The sequence below is a fragment of the Anomaloglossus baeobatrachus genome, chromosome 7, assembly GCF_048569485.1.
Source record: "Anomaloglossus baeobatrachus isolate aAnoBae1 chromosome 7, aAnoBae1.hap1, whole genome shotgun sequence".
NCBI classification, from domain to species: domain Eukaryota; kingdom Metazoa; phylum Chordata; class Amphibia; order Anura; family Aromobatidae; genus Anomaloglossus; species Anomaloglossus baeobatrachus.
Window position 1 is genome coordinate 270,961,657 of NC_134359.1, and position 16,834 is coordinate 270,978,490.

The 16,834-nt window shown below is 48.5% G+C and overlaps 2 protein-coding genes and 1 pseudogene across 2 annotated transcripts; 1 reads left to right on the forward strand and 2 right to left on the reverse strand.

Annotated features, from left to right (window-relative positions):
- Window positions 1-11,932: 11,932 nt before the first annotated feature.
- On the reverse strand, window positions 11,933-12,343 carry LOC142246222 (histone H3). Its single transcript, XM_075319258.1, has one exon. The coding sequence runs from the start codon at window positions 12,341-12,343 to the stop codon at window positions 11,933-11,935; it is 411 nt and encodes a 136-aa protein (XP_075175373.1).
- A 705-nt stretch (window positions 12,344-13,048) lies between these two features.
- On the reverse strand, window positions 13,049-13,726 carry LOC142246223 (histone H1.10-like). The gene has a single exon (XM_075319259.1). The coding sequence runs from the start codon at window positions 13,724-13,726 to the stop codon at window positions 13,049-13,051; it is 678 nt and encodes a 225-aa protein (XP_075175374.1).
- Window positions 13,727-14,681: 955 nt separating this feature from the next.
- LOC142246709 (high mobility group protein B1-like 1) lies at window positions 14,682-16,735 on the forward strand (annotated as a pseudogene).
- Window positions 16,736-16,834: the final 99 nt, after the last annotated feature.

Sequence of the window (16,834 nt, forward strand, 5' to 3'; positions counted from 1 at the left end):
AAGCAGCGGAAGACAGAGTGCAGGACGGATCGCGGGCACCGGTAAGTGTTATGGCAATGTTTATTAATCATTGTTTGAATATAGTGTTGTATTTGAAGGTTTATTGCGCTGTTTGTAGAATACAGCATACAAGTATTACACAGCGCTATATGGAGCGTGTACGAGACTATTGGGGTAGAAAGCAATATGGTGCATAAAGAGTAGAGATGAGCGAACCGGTCGCGGTTCGGCTCGAGGTCGGTTCGCCGAACGGGGGTCCCGTTCGAGTTCGGTTCGTCGAACTTTTGACGAACCGAACTCGAACCAATAGGCTATAATGGGAGGCAATCACAAACACATAAAAATGCATTATAAATGTACACAAACAGTTAATAGACATTGCCATAACACTTACCGGTCCTCGCGATCCCTTCTGCACTCTGTCTCCTGCCGCTATTCCATCCGATGATCGCTGAATCCTCCCGGTGACGGCACTGCCAGCAGAGATGCAGGACCTATCCTGACGTCAAAATAGCCATGTGACCAGTCACGTGGCTATTATCTCATTGGCTACAGACTGGTCACATGACTATGACGCGTCATGTAGGACCTGCGAGTGCATCTCTCCGGTACACGGTGCACATATGTGTATCGCCGTGTACCGGAGACATGCTTTAGCACACGGTCGACTCCCCGTTCCGTTAGGAACCGGCTGACACAGCCGGTCATTAACGGAGATCACCGTTGCCATAGCAACGCTGTTAGCGGTGACGTCACCGCTAACAGCGGCTCCGAGAGCACCGTTGCTATGGTAACGCGTCTGTCAGCGTTACCGCTGTTACCGCTGACAGCCAGCACTGATCTCTCACGGAGTGAAGGCTGCACGCTGCTTCCCGATTGTAGTGAGGATTGTAGTGAGGATGAGGTTCCCCAGCCCCAAGTGATGAGCTGGTGAACCTCATCCTCTCTGTAATCGTCACTACTACTACACTAGTGAGGATTGTAGTGAGGATGAGGTTCCCCAGCCCCAAGTGATGAGCTGGTGAACCTCATCCTTCCTCACTACAATCGTCACTACTACTACACTAGTGATGATTGTAGTGAGGATGGAGGTTCCCCAGCCCCAAGTGATGAGCTGGTGAATCTCATCCTCACTACAATCGTCACTACTACTACACCAGAAAGAAAGAAGACAGAAGAGCAGGATCGTGGAGGGCTGACAGGGGATAATAAAGATGGAGTCTCTAATGTGTCTGTGTATATATTTCTATTAAAGTATTTTTTCTCTGTGTGGTGTTTTATTTAACCCTTTATTGGAGATTCTTAATGGCCGGGTCAAACGTGCCTGACATTAAGAATCTCTGGCTTAATACTGGCTAGTAAAACAAAGCCAGTATTAACTCATGATTACCCAACAAGCCACCCGGCTCCAGGGCTGTTGGAAGAGTTGGATACAGCGCCAGATGATGGCGCTTCTATGAGAGCGCCATTTTCTGGGACAGCTGCGGACTGAAATCCGCAGCAGAGGCGCCCACAAACCTCGGGCTAACCTGAGCTGCGGATTCCAATCCCCAGCTGCCTAGTTGTACCCGGCTGGACACAAAAATGGGGCGAAGGCCACGTCATTTGTTTTTTAATTATTTCATGAAATAAGTGAAATAATTAAAAAAAACGGGCTTCCCCATATTTTTGGTTCCCAGCCGGGTACAAATAGGCAACTGGGGGTTGGAGGCAGCCCGTGGCTGCCTGCTGTACCTGGCTAGCATACAAAAATATGGCGAAGCCCACGTCATTTTTTTGGTGGGCAAAAAAATTCTGCATACAGTCCTGGATGGAGTATGCTGAGCCTTGTAGTTCTGCAGCTGCTGTCTGCTCTTCTCCATACAGACAGACAGCAGCTGCAGAACTACAAGGCTCAGCATACTCCATCCAGGACTGTATGCAGAAGTTTTTTGCCCCCTGAAAAAATTATGTGGGCTTCGCCATATTTTTGTATGCTAGCCAGGTACAGCAGGCAGGTACGGCTGCCCCCAACCCCCAGTTGCCTATTTGTACCTGGCTGGGAACCAAAAATAAAGGGAAGCCCTTTTTTTATTATTTCATGAATTTCATGAAATAATTAGAAAACAAATGACGTAGGCTTCGCCCCATTTTTGTGTCCAGCCAGGTACAACTAGGCAGCTGGGGATTGGAATCCGCAGCACAGGTTGGCCTGAGCTTTCTGGGCCCCACTGCTGCGAATTGCAGTCTGCAGCCGCCTCAGAAAATGGCATTTTCATAGAAGCGCCATCTTCTGGCGGAGTATCCAACTCTTCCACCACCTGCCTGCTATACCTGGCTAGCATACAAAAATATGGCGAAGCTCACGTCCTTTTTTTGTAGTTTTTTGTCAAAAAAAATAAAAAATGCTTCCCTGGATTTTCCATTGCCAGTGAAGGTAACACCAAGCAGTGGGGGTTAGCAGCCAGTAGCTGCTTGCATTACCCTTAGCTAGCAATACAAAAAATGCAGCGGGAGCCCATATATATTTTTTTTAATTATTTATTTAAATAACTAAAAACAAAATGGGCTTCCCTGTATTTTGATTGCTGGACATCACAGTGCTGTAAAAATAAATCTTTAAAAAAATGACGTAGCGCTCCGCGGTATTTTTGATTCTCAGCGCAGATAAAGCAGACAGCTATGGGTTGCCACCCCCATCTGCCTGCCGTTACCTTGGTTGGCAATCAAAATACAGGGAAGCCCATTAATTTTTTCTATTTAAGGGCTCCTCCTTGGTTTCTGTAAAATTCTTTCCCTGAAGAAAGAGGCAGTTGTGGTCTCCGAAACGCGTAGGATGAAATGAAATAAAAGAATTGTGTGTTCAACACTGATGTCCGTGGTCTTCAAGCGCGGTGTTAAACCTGTTTTCCTCCAGTTCCGAAGATGATGAATTCTTATGTGATGTCAGTTCTGTCTCCTCATTCGCTTTTATCAGGTGCTGCCCCGCCCTCCCTTCTCACCATTGGATGGATCTGAAGCCCCAAGTGGAGCAGAGACTCGTAGGAACACCAATGAGATGCAGCGAGCGCAGCCTATGGCGCTTCTAGTTGTCGCACGACTTTCTTGCCCTGTAGAAGAGCAGCAGACAACATTGCTCATTTGCATGTGCGGCTATAAATCCCGCTGTGCTGGAGGTGCAGGGATCTGCTCCGGCCCCACCATCACCCAAAGGCTCTTCTAAGAGCATCTACCCCGTCTACATCAGAGCTGGAGCCTCAGGATTCCTTTCCCGCTGATCTCCTAGAGGGATTTCTGCGTAAATTGACGTTTTTATTTAAAAGTCTCTGGGTCCCAATATTATTAAATACCTATATTTAACCCCTTAGTGACGGAGCCAATTTTCACCTTAATGACCAGACCAATTTTTTCAATTCTGACCAGTGTCACTTCATGAAGTTATAGCTCTGGAACGCTTCAACGGATCCCAGTGATTCTGTTTTTTTCGTTACATATTGGATTTCATGTTAGTACCAAATTTAGTACAATATTTTTTGCGCTTATTTATGAAAAAAAAAGAATTTTGACAAAAATTTTGAAAAGTTAGCACTTTTCAACTTTTGAATTTTTATACCGTTAAACCAGAGTATTGTTGACACAAAATAGTTCATAAATAACATTTCCAACTTGTTTACTTTACACCAGAGCAATTTTGGAAACATTTTTTTTTTTTTTGTTAGGAAGTTAGAAGGCTTCAAAGTTCATCAGCAATTTCTCATTTTTACATCAGAATTTACAAAACCATTTTTTTTAGGGCCCACAGCACATTTGAAGTGACTTTGAGAAGTCTAGGTGACAGAAAACACCCAAAAGTGACACCATTCTAAAAACTGCACCCCCAAAGTACTCAAAATAACATCCAATAAGTTTATTAACACTTCAGGTCCTTCACAGGAACTAAAGCAATGTGTAATGAAAAAAAGCAAAAAATAAAATTTTACCTAAAAATTTTGCTCTAACCCAAGTTTATTTACTTTTAGAAGCAATAACACAACAAAATGGACCCCAAAACTTGTTACCCACTTTCTTATGAATGCGCCGATACCTCACATGTGGTAAGAAACCTCTATTTGGACAAATGGGAGGGCTCGGAATGGATGGAGAAATATTTGAATTTTGGAAAGCAGATGTGGATGAAAAAGATTGCGGGCACCATGTTGCATTTACAGGTCCGCTAAGGTACCTAAAGAACAGAAACCCCCACAAGTGACGCTATTTTGGAAACTAGACCTCTCAAGGCTTCTCTCTAGCAATATAGTGAGCATTTTAGACCTACAGGTTATGCACAGATTTTAATAATGTTACATTATCATAATGACATTTTTTATTTTTTTTCTCAAAAATGTTGCTTTAGCATCAAGTTTCTCCCTTTTTCAAGAGGTAATTTAAAAAATTTGACCCCAACGTTTGTTACTTACTTTCTTATGAGCGCAGTGATACCTCACATGTGATCTGAAACCTTTGTTTGGACAAATGGGAGGGCTTGGAACGAAAGGAGCAATATTTGAATTTTGGAAAGGAATTTTGTCTGAAAAAGATTGCGGGCACCATGTCGCATTTGGAGGGCCCCTAAGGTACATAAACAGCAGAAACCCCCCACAATTGACCCAATTTTGTAAACTAAGCCCCTCAAGGAATTTATCTAGATGTTTGGTGAGTACGCTGAACCCCCAGGTGCTTCACAGAATTTTATAACGTTGAGCAATGAAAATAAAAAAATAAAATTTTACCACAAAATTGTTACTTCAACCAGGTAGCTTTTCTTTTCGCAAGGGTAACAGGAATAAAATCACCATGACATTTATTGTGCAATTTCCCCTGAGTTTGACAATACCTTATATGTGGTGGAAATCAACTGTTTGGGCACACGGCAGGGCTCGGAAGGGATGGAGTGCCATTTGACTGCAAAATTTGCTGGAATCAATAGCGGACGCCATGTTGCATTTGGAGAGCCCCTGAGGTGCCTATACAGTGAAACTCTCCAACATGTGGCCACATTTTGGAAAATAGACCCATATAGGAATTTATCTAGCTGTTTGGTGAGTACCCTGAACCTCCTGGTGCTTCACAGAAGTTTATAATGTTGAGTTGTGAAAATTAAAAAGAAAATACATTTTTACCACAAAATTGTTTGGAAAAGCCCCTAAGGTGCCTAAACAGTGGAGGTCCCCCAAAAGTGTCCCCATTCTCAAAACAAGACACCTCAAGGCTTTTATCTAGGTGTATAGTGAGCATTTTGAATCCACAAGTACTTCACAGAATTTGATAAGCTTAGGTCGCCAAATTGAAAATTTTCATATTTTTCACAAAAATGTTGCTTTAGCATCACATTTCTCACTTTTTCAAGAGGCAACAACAAAAATTGGACCCCACAAGTTGTTGTCCAATTTCTTGTGAGTGCAGGGATACACCACATGTGGCCAAAACCTCTGTTTGGATTAATGGGAGGGCTAGGAATGGAAGGAGCACCATTTAAATTTTGGAAACATTTAAATAAATTGCGGGCAGCATATCACATTTGCAGGGCCCCTTGGGTACCTATACAGCAGAAACCCCCCACAAGTGACCCTATTTTGGAAACTGGACCCCTCAAGGATTTTATTCAGGAGTATAGTAAGCATTTTGAATCCACAGGTACTTCACAAAAATTTTGCTGTAGCAACAAATTTCTCACTTTTAGGCTATGTGGCCATGATCCAGTGACACGACGTCTAGTACACAGTGTCAGCCTTCCTGCAGAGATGTGAGTGTTGTCCATGGGAGAACGCAGCTGCCCATACCCTCGATTTGGGTTCAGGCTGCTGTGGACTTTAGTTTTATTCTACCTGCAGAGAGTACTCTCGTCTCCGCAACATAAATTGACATGCTGAGGCTCGGGAAGCTTCACCACTGGTCAGTTTATGCTATGGAGAAAAGAAGCACAGTGGGCATGGGATTTCTAAAAATCCTTCAGCTGGGCTTCTACTGCACAACACAGCATTATGGACACAGGGAAAACACTCTGTGTGTGTCAAAGCGCTGCAAGCCCTGATTTTGGGCACACAGCCTAAAATGCTACAATGGATGAATGGATAGATGTCAAACATACATAACATCCCACCACGCTGCATATTCTAAGCTGGCACCATTTAGTGCCTTTCATGTGGCACTAAAGGGTGCCTAGCTGTTACGAACCGGCGCCGCCGTAGCCGCAAGCAGCCTGCTGCGGTTCCTGTTGCGCCCAGGCGCCGGCTGCCGTTCTTGGCCGTGCCTCGGGTCGTCCAGTTGGCTGTTCCTTCCACCACGTCTAAGTGTGGAGAGGCGGCTAGTGCGCATGCGTGCGCTGATTTACCCCAGCCAGAGTTTAAGCCCGGTGTTTTGCCTAGTGAGCATGCTCAGCTAGATTGTGTTATGTCTGAGACTAAGTCCTCAGTTCAGGCTACTGAGCATGCTCCCACAATTAACCCTAACAGCCTCTTTGCACAGGTACTTGGACTTCGTGCTGTGTCTAAGTTCTGGGATGTGCCTACTGAGCATGCTCAAACTGATAGTCTGCTTTCTAAGCCTGTGGCTCAGGCTACTGAGCATGCTCAGGCACTTAGTGCATCAGAGGCTAGGTCCGGTAAGGACCTCACTGAGCATGTCCGTGAGGTGGCAGGCCCTGATAGGGCAGAGGGTGTCAGGTGTCCTGATGACGTGGCAACTCCAGACTGGCTCGCAGAGGCCCGCCCCTATGATCTGGCACCTCAGTATTGGTCGTCAGACGATGACTGGTGAAGTGTTTGGGGCGTGGCTGCCATGAGGTCATCAATGACGTGGCGGTTCCGGATAGGTCGCATGTGACGTCACTGATGACATAGCACTCTGCTATTGGACCTTGGTGGTTCCACCCTGGGTTTGGGGCGGACCCAGGTTATAAAAGGGGCTGGAGACAACATGGAGGTGCGCAGTCTTCACATTTGCTCAGTCAGAGCACACCTCCATGTTAGAGCCTCATTGCGGCATAAGCCTATGTTGGGAAGCGGTAGGTAGGATTAGGCGAACGGTGCCTGTCACGCCAAGATTCGTGGCTCGGCACATCAGGGTCAGGCGCCGTGCTTCCCTCCTGCCGTTCCAGTCTTGCTATAGCAGCCCAGTGGCGTTAACTGGGCTGCGGCTGCTGTGCTTCCTGTCCGATTGTGCCCCCTACGCACACGGACAATGCACCTGCTGCGCCACCTGTCTGATTGTGCCCCCTACGCACACGGACAACGCACCTGCTGCGCCACCTGTCCGGTTGTGCCCCCTACGCGCACGGACAACGCACCTGCTGCGCCACCTGTCCGGTTGTGCCCCCTACGCGTACGGACAGCGTACTCCAGGACCCCTGTGGAGTTAACAGGGTGTTGCTTATTTTCCTTGGCTTCCCGGTCAACGCTACTGGTGTACCCATCTGGCCTGACGTGTCCTACACACACGTGGCCAGTCGAGAGGTGGCCAGAAACGCTAATCGGAGGACCGCTCGGCCTGACGTGTCCTACACACGTGGCCGACAGGGCGCTTTCGTGGCGGTCTTCCGGTCAACGCTACCTGGTTACCACCCGGCCTGACGTGTTTCCTGCACACGTGGTTGGTGTAGCGCTAGGTGCACCAAAACGCTAATCGGGTTGTCGTCCGGTCTGACGTGTCCCAACACACGTGACCGGTTCCCAGAGTTCCTGGGTTATCTCAGAGCCATCCAGCTCTATAGTCTCCGCCTAACCCTCAGGTGCCAGCAGCTCCTTTGTCATCTGGAGCACGGTGGGCCCCGACTGGCGATTAGGATATATACCCCCTGGTCCTAATCTGCCGGTTCCCCCGTAACACTAGCCTTGTATTTAGTCCCCCCCAAAAAATAATTAAAATAAACGATGGTGGGTCTCCCCTATTTTTGATAGCCAACTAGGGTAAAGCAGACAGCTGTAGCCTGCAAACAACAGCTGACAGCTTCACCTTGGCTGGTGATCCAATTTGAAGAGCTCCCAAGGCTGAGGTTTTTTTTTAATTATTTATAAACAAATAATTAAAAAAAACAAACAAATGTGGGCCCCTCCCCCAAATTAGATCACCAGCCAAGGTGAAGCTGACAGCTGGGGTCTGGTATTCTTAGGGTGGGAAGAGCCATGGTTATTGGACTCTTCCCAGCCTAAAAAAAGCAGGCTGCAGCCGCCCCAGAAGTGTTGTATCTGTACCGCCCCGCGTGCTCGGCTGTGACCGCCGAGTCGCTCGGATCCATGCTCGTATGGTGGGTGGTGGCTCGAGCCTCTCATGGACCCGGCGGTCACGTTGCTCTGCAAGGGAGTTGGCGCTACACGCTGAGACTTGACGGGGAGTTCCACGGCCGGGGCCACGGTGATTTGGTTTGGGATGTAAGTTCGTGACGCCACCCACGGGTTGTGGTGAATAGATGGACACCACCACTGCCATTAACTAGGCCTTCCGGGGACGGTGTTGTGCAGCTTGATGTTGACCCCTCAGGTGGGTAGTGTAATGATGGTCCCGGGGGAGGTGCTGAAGCGTGGGAGCGGTTGCGGGCACATGCTGGTGTGGTGCAGCGCGGTGCGCGGCCCAAAGGCACCAGTGTACTCACTATGACACAATACACTGGAGTCTCTGGAAAACCAAACGGGGTGATGAGCCGGCTGCAGCTTCTCCTATAATAGGTTGGTGGGTTCCGCCTTTCTCCTGCACCTCTTTGTATGGATGTTTTGACTCCTATGCCTAAGTTACGGTAGTCCGCTCCCCAACTTGTATATGCCGTAGGAGCCCGTTTGCCCGCAGACACTGGCCCTTTGGGTCTTTATGCCATGGCGGGTCTTGTGTGGGATAGGTCCTAAAGTCCAGTCCACAATCAGTTGATTTGACTCGGCCCTGTCGGTTCAGGGCTTTGTACTGGGTCTACCCCTGCTGGTGCTCCGGTTTCCAATCGGTTTCCCGGTTCGGTACTGGCGGGCCATCGCCCGACCCCGGTCCCTACGGTTCCACCGGCTGTAATCCTAGCTCCTGCAGGCAGCCACCACCATCTGCCTCCTCGCCAAAGGTGACTCGGCTCCGACCCAGCCACCGGGGTGGTCTATTGGCAAGCCTGGACACAGGTCTGCCCGTGAACTTTACTTCTCTAACTCTGCACTACCAGTTGTGTGTCTGTTTTCCCGCCTCCAGGCCTGTGAACTCCTCGGTGGGCGGAGCCAACCACCTGGCTCCGCCCCCCGGTGTGGACATCAAACCTGGAGAGTGGTGTAAAGGGTTCCTAGGTTGGCTGCTGTCACCTAATAGGGAGGGTGTGTGTGTGTGTGTGTGTGTGTGTGTGTGTGTGACTAGCTGGGACGACCTGACTAATCCAGGGCGTCACATATCCATTAGATACGCCAATCCTTGCGCTTCGCTCCAACTCATCCCATTGCCCTGATGCGGTGGCAAACGGGGTAATAAATGGGGTTGATACCAGCTGTAATGTCACCTGACATCAAGCCCAGCAGTTAGTTATATCATGGAGTCTATCAGATGCCCAGACATAACTAATTGACAGTAATAAAAAACATTAACAAAAAAAAAAAATATTAGAAAAAACACTCCCGAAAACATTCCCTCTTTCACCAATTTATTGAAAAGAAAAAAAATCGGGTACGCAGTAATCCATTTTGGAAGTCCCATGACAATTCTGGACCTTCTAAAATATGGATTGCACACTCAGGGAACGTATCCCCCATTTTCTAGGAGCGCAGACCCTCCATTTGTGGAGTGTGGGTGCAATTACACTGCACCCACTCTCCCCGGGTCACAGCAGCAGAGTGCGAGCAACCAGCGTTTCTGAAAGCAAAGCAGGAAGCTGAGCTGAAAGCCACTCTCTGCGCTTTTGACTAGCGTTACAGAAGAAAAGGAGGGATCACGGGGATCGCCGAGGCTAAGGTACAGGGGATCACCGGGAGACACCGTGGGGGTTTAGGGGGTGACCTGTCATGGCCTTGGGAGAAGTTTTCTTTCGCATGTGTCATGGCACATGCAACAGAAATCAGAGGAGGAAGATGAATGCGGGTGGTGCGCTAATGTGATCGCCGCCATCTTAGATTATGGAGGGGGGATTGGGGGTCATTGGGGGGCACTTTGGTGACACCGGGGGACTGGGGAGGAGATTTATCTCCCATCTGACATGTTTGATCATGCCAGATGGGAGATAAATCATTTTTTACCGGCGCTGTCATTTACTGTAACATGATCATGGGTATGCGGTGTATACCAGTGATCACGTGAGCGAGGACTGGAAAAATCAGCCTGAATCATGATCTCCAGGGTCTTAGCTACCCCCGGGGCGCCATTTATTTGAAGCCCTCACCGCCCGCCTCCACAGCCACTGCAAAACACCAGCACAGTCGCGACAGTTTCTGGGGGGGCATCTAGGACACCCACCGCAGCATCGCCCTGCCTCCTGTGACCCTGCTCCCAACACAGTTGCCACCTTCCTCTGGTAAAACACCACCAGAATATAAAACGGACCTCGTTATTTTCGCCCTTTTTTTCTCTAAATTTGGGCTGTGTTTTATAATCAGGTGCATTCTTCGCCAAAAATATGTAATAGCAACAATTGAGAGGTTCTGGGATCTGACTGGTGTCACAAAGGAATGCTGTCGATTGAGTTAAATAACACACCAGCAGCTATAGCTATAAAAAAAAGAAAATAATCTGTTTTATTTCCAAGGAAGTACTGGGTTTAATAGAGTACATTATTTTATCTCCTGGAGCACTGGGAAAAAAAAATACAGTAAGCGTTGATCAAACCATCTTCTTTTCATAATAATAACAGATAGGGGGCATCATGCTGAGCAGAGATGGGGTTTTTTTGCAGGGCTCAGTGGAATTTCCCTCACTGATCTGGTTAATGATTATTAATATTTATTCATAGAGCTCCAATTCTGATGGAAGTGGGCTGCACACTGATTTTTTTTACTTGGATCTTTTGCTCTTCAGATCCTGATGTTACCTGATCTTTTGTGATCTCATAAGCATGTGATAAAAGGAGAGTAATTTTCGATTATTCTCACATTATGTCTCCAACCATGAATTTCACTGATCAGATTGTTCAACAGGGATTACATGTAATGGCAACTGAAGAGAAGGCTGCAGGAACTGGACAATGAGCGGGAAATTCAAACTTCCTCACTGGTCTGTTTGAGCCTATCAGCATAAGAAAGGGGAGGAGCTAATCAGCAAAAGAAAGAAGGGGCCATTACTGTAGAAAATGCTAATCGTTGTTGACAATGGCGGCATACTATGAAGGGTTAACATGTGGGCGGAGCTGCAGGCCTGTAACTGGATAAAGATTGATTGGTTAGTGAATTTGAAATTCCCGCTCAATGGCGACGGCTTTTTCTTTATGTCCCATGTGGTCGCAGGACGCGCGGCTATTAGGAAACCTGCTCCTGGGGAGCGGTCAGTGGTCGCCCGCTTTCCATACAGGAGTTTCTAGATTTCCCGGCTCAGGAGAGCAGTATCCGCTCTATAATACAGAACCGGCGGATCCTGAATGGATTGAAAACGTGAAGCCGCGTTATCCACAGACAGGGATCTGCCCCGAATGTACAAAATGCAGACGAGAACTGCGCCCACCCCAGTTCCACAGCTACTAACAGACTCCTGGAAACATAGAAGAAAGGTCTCAATGGGTGTGAGGACCTGAGCAACAATACAGGGAGCGCGGGTAACATTCAGTGAGGGAATGAAAACTCACATGTGTAATCATCACTTCTACCTACACTTATAACGGCTCTGAGGGGAGAAGCCCCCACTAACTGCAGACCCAGCAACGGCCGGAGCAGAGATAAGCAAGGGGACATAAAATAATGCAAGATATTAGCTCGTCTCGGAGGATGTGGTGGCTCTGAGAAGAGCCTTTGTGTTGTACTCGGGGTGCAGGACAGATCTAAGCCCTCTCCCCACGGATGCGGCGGGCCAGCTGGATATCTTTGGGCATGATGGTGACCCTCTTAGCGTGGATGGCGCACAGATTTGTGTCCTCAAACAGCCCCACCAGATAAGCCTCGCTGGCCTCCTGCAGGGCCATGACGGCCGAGCTCTGGAAGCGGAGATCGGTCTTGAAGTCCTGGGCGATTTCTCTTACCAGGCGCTGGAAGGGAAGCTTACGGATCAGCAGCTCAGTGGACTTCTGGTACCGGCGGATCTCACGGAGAGCGACTGTGCCTGGCCGGTAACGGTGAGGCTTCTTCACTCCGCCGGTGGCGGGAGCGCTCTTCCTGGCGGCCTTAGTGGCCAGCTGCTTGCGGGGAGCTTTCCCTCCGGTGGATTTGCGAGCGGTCTGCTTAGTTCTGGCCATAGCTCAGTGTAGAGGAGAACAGATGTGATGAGGAGCAGCGCAGAGAGCAGAAGATTTATACTCTGCTGCTCGTTTTCCCGCTTCATGTAGGATACCCCATTGGATATTTCATAAAATAACAGGAGCCGCTAATAGGGTGTGATGTCCGCGACCAATCATTGCTCACAGGAGGCGGAGCCTGAGGCCTAGTAATCCCGCCCTACAGATGCAGTGGGGTCTCTGCAGCTCCCCCTTGTGGGTAGTGTCTGTATCAGAGCAGCGGGTGTTACAGGAGCCGCCGATGTGCCTGTGTATATTCCCGCAGAGCTGTACAGCGCCGCTCCCCCTCCTACACATCCTAACGCGGGTTTCTATGTTCCCGGCGCCAAAATCTGATGATGCGGTTACATGTGACTTGTAGGCTCCAATCTGCGCTCACAAGGGAGCAGAGACAGAAGAGCTCATTACATGCGCATCACTCCCGCTACTATGACCTGCAGGAGCGCGGCCGGGTGTGATCAGCTGCACACGTGATATGGCGGGAATACAGCGCCAGAGCCGGGGAAATAACCCTCATTATAGTGACACCAGTGTGCGGGATCCTGTAGATGGCGACACTGTGCGGAAGAATGAAAATACAATGTCCGCTCCTGATCACAGCTCTGCCGGGACAAGGTGTTGGCTCTGAAAAGAGCCTTTGTGAGGAAGTATCAGGGCGGCTGCAGCTTATTTCTTAGCCGCGGGCTTCTTGGCTTTCGCTGTTTTCTTAGCCGGACTCTTTGCAGCTTTGGGTTTTGCCGCCTTCTTAGCCGGGCTCTTTGTCACCTTCTTGGGCTTCGGAGCGGCCTTCTTCTTGGGGCTCTTGGTCACCTTCTTGGGTTTCGGAGCGGACTTCTTGGGGCTCTTTGCCGCCTTCTTGGCAGCTGCGGGCTTCTTAGCCTTCTTCGGGCTCTTCTTAGCCGCGGTCGGGGCCTTCTTGGGCTTCTTAGGAGATTTGGCCGCTTTCTTTGATGCAGCGGGTTTCTTGGCCGCAGCTGCTGGCTTCTTCTTGGCCACCTTGTCCTTGGTCTCCTGCTTCTTGTTCAGCTTGAAGGATCCGGAGGCGCCGCTGCCCTTCACCTGGAGCAGGACGCCTTTGGTGACCAGACCCTTGACGCCCAGCTTCACCCGGCTGTTGTTCTTCTGTACATCGTAGCCTCCGGCAGTCAGAAGCTTCTTCACGGCGGCCAGAGAGACCCCACTGCGCTCCTTAGAGGCGGAAACGGCATTGACAATCAGCTCGGAGATACTGGGACCGGAGGATTTCTTGCTTTTCTTGGCGGCCCCGGATTTCTTCGGCTGCTTCTTAGATTTGGCGGCCGGTTCGGCGGCAGGAGGAGCGGCGGCTGGTGCGGTCTCTGCCATCGCGTGAGGCGAAAATAAAACACAAAAATAATCTGTGAGGAAACCACTGAGGACGGAGCTGGAGGAGTCTGTTCTATATACAATCTTACTGCGCACTGATTGGCTGCTGAGCTGCACTGTCCTGCGCATCTATTGGCTGACACTGAGCACAGGCCCCGCCTTCTCCCGACCGTACCAGAGTGAAGCTCCGCTCTCCACTTGTGCTTCCCTGCCCGGGATAAAAGCCCTTTATCGGCTACAGCCGGACGGGTGAGCGCGCTTTCTCCAGCACTTCCCATCCTCCAACATCTCCACTGAGCGTCTGTAGCCGTCACTACCAGAGAAGCCGGGAAACAGCGGAGAGAAGGTCCCGGGATCATCGCCGCCGTCCTCCCGATCTGCTCATCACTGAGGTGTCTGAGAAAATAAAACTGCTGCGGGAGCTCGTCCTCCTATTCCCGGCTCTTATCACCACAATAAGGATCATCACTACAATATATACTGTGCAGGCAGCAGATTATACTATGTGGCGGCGACCTGGAGCTGCTGAGAGCCCAGAAGGGTAACACAGGCGATGGCCTCCGCTGCCTGCATCTCCCTGAGCTGGAATATAAATCTATCCCGTGTGTGCAGCGTTTTTTTGGATAACCAGGTCTTCACATTTTGTAGATCATATCCATAGATAGATGAGTGCAATCTCCTGCAGAATATTGTGTATTATCCTCTGTGAAGCTTTTATCTCTGAGGCCTGTACTGGTGGGAAGAGCTGGGATGAGGCGATGACTTCACAATGCGACTCACTCCATCCAAAAGCAGAAAAATCCCTGTGTAATCACGGAAATATTAAATCCCGCATATGATTCAAACTGTTGTGCAAAAGGTGAAATACTGAGGAAGAAGCGAGTATGCAAAATCCACACACAGCACAGCTGTATATACTGCACAGCACAGATCAACAGTCTTATTATTGTCCAAAATGTCCATAGAGCAGCGTCTGCAGTATGATCAGCAGTGTATACAGTATATGCTGCAGTGTGTTCATTATATAAAGCAATGTGTACAATATATACAACAGTGGACAATGTGTACAGCACTGTACAGTGTAGGCACTATTGTGTACAGGATACAGAGCAGTATTTATAACATATGCAACAGTGTAATCTATACACACCAGTTTGGACAGTTTTTTAAGCAGTTTCCAATATATACATCAGCGTGTACAGTATCATTTCCTCCTATGCTTACTTTGTGCAGACTTGCAGAGAAGAGCACAAGGCATTTTCATGATGCTCCTGTGAACTTTGCCGAATTCTGCAAGAAGTGCTATGAACGATGGAAGACTCTGCTAAAGAGAAGAGAAGGTTTGAAGACATGGAGAAAGCTGACAAGGTTCATTATCAGAGAAACGTGAGCTTACATGTCACCAAAAGGAGAGAAAAAAATATCTTTAAGTACCCAAATGCAGCCAAGAGACAACCCTCTATTTTCTTATTGTTTGCTCCGATTTCCATCCTGAAGTCAAAGGACAGCAGCCAGGTCTGACCATTGGGGACGTTGCAAGGCAAGGAGAGATGTGAACATCAGAGGACCAGATGCCTTACCAGAAGAAAGCATCAAAACTGAAGGAGAAGCAGAAGGAGATGGCATTGTATCTGTCTAAAGGCAAACTAGATAGAGAAAAAAAAACAACATAAAGATGACGATGAAGATCAAGAGGAGGATGATGAGGACGAAGAAAAAGGATAATAAAGAAGAATTAGAGGTGAAAGACGAAGTAAAGAGCTCACCCATTTTTTTTAGGATATAAAAACAAACCAAATATAGGAATATATATGATGTGTTTGTTTGTTAAACTCTAGTGTCTATTTTCGTTTTTATTTGTATTACAGTGTATGTAGCAGTGTGTATAATATATACAGTTGTCTGCACAGTATATAGAGCAGTGTGTATAATATATACAGTTGTCTGCACAGTGTATAGAGCAGTGTGTATAATATATACAGTTGTATGCACAGTGTATAGAGCAGTGTGTATAATATATACAGTTGTCTGCACAGTGTATAGAGCAGTGTGTATAATATATACAGTTGTCTGCACAGTGTATAGAGCAGTGTGTATAATATATACAGTTGTCTGCACAGTGTATAGAGCAGTGTGTATAATATATACAGTTGTCTGCACAGTGTATAGAGCAGTGTGTATAATATATACAGTTGTCTGCAAAGTGTATAGAGTATTGTGTATAATATATACAGCTTTCTGTACAGTATATATCTGGGAGTGCCATAGGCTACGCCCGCTGCATCTCATTGGTGTTCCCACAAGTCTGCGCTCCACTGGCAGCTTCAGATCCATCCAATGGTGAAAAGGGAGGGCGGGGCAGCACCTGATAAAAGAGAATGAGGAGAGAAAAGTCATCACAAGAGAATTGTTTTTTCTTTGAGCTGTTGGAGAGAAGATCAGAGCGATGTCTGGACGCGGCAAACAAGGAGGCAAAGTCCGAGCTAAGGCGAAGACCCGCTCATCCCGGGCAGGACTGCAGTTCCCAGTCGGTCGTGTGCACAGGCTTCTCCGCAAGGGCAATTATGCCGAGAGAGTGGGCGCCGGCGCTCCGGTCTACCTGGCCGCTGTGCTCGAGTATCTGACTGCTGAGATCCTGGAATTGGCCGGCAATGCTGCCCGGGACAACAAGAAGACCCGCATCATCCCCCGTCACCTGCAGCTGGCTGTACGTAATGACGAGGAGCTGAACAGGCTGCTGGGTGGGGTGACCATTGCCCAGGGAGGCGTCCTGCCCAACATCCAGGCCGTGCTGCTGCCCAAGAAGACCGAGAGCAGCAAGAAGAGCGAGAGCGGCAAGAAGAGCAAGTGAGCGCCACTCATCCGTCACCTGTCCGTACAACCAAAGGCTCTTCTAAGAGCCACCACATCATCCTCATCAGAGCTGGGGCCGCTGATATCGGCCAATGTCCGCACTTATCGAACTGTCTGATAGAACCAGAGCACAAGGCGGTGTATAGATATCTGTAGATCTGCACTCCTGTGCTGCGTTTCCTTCAGAGCAGATATTCAGGGCGTGAAATAATTGGGCTGATCTGCTCTAGAGCTGAGATCATATGGTGCTGCTGC

Coding starts and splice junctions, on each gene's coding strand:
- LOC142246222 (XM_075319258.1), bottom strand. CDS start 12,343: ATGGCCAGAACTAAGCAGACCGCTCGCAAATCCACCGGAGGGAAAGCT.
- LOC142246223 (XM_075319259.1), bottom strand. CDS start 13,726: ATGGCAGAGACCGCACCAGCCGCCGCTCCTCCTGCCGCCGAACCGGCC.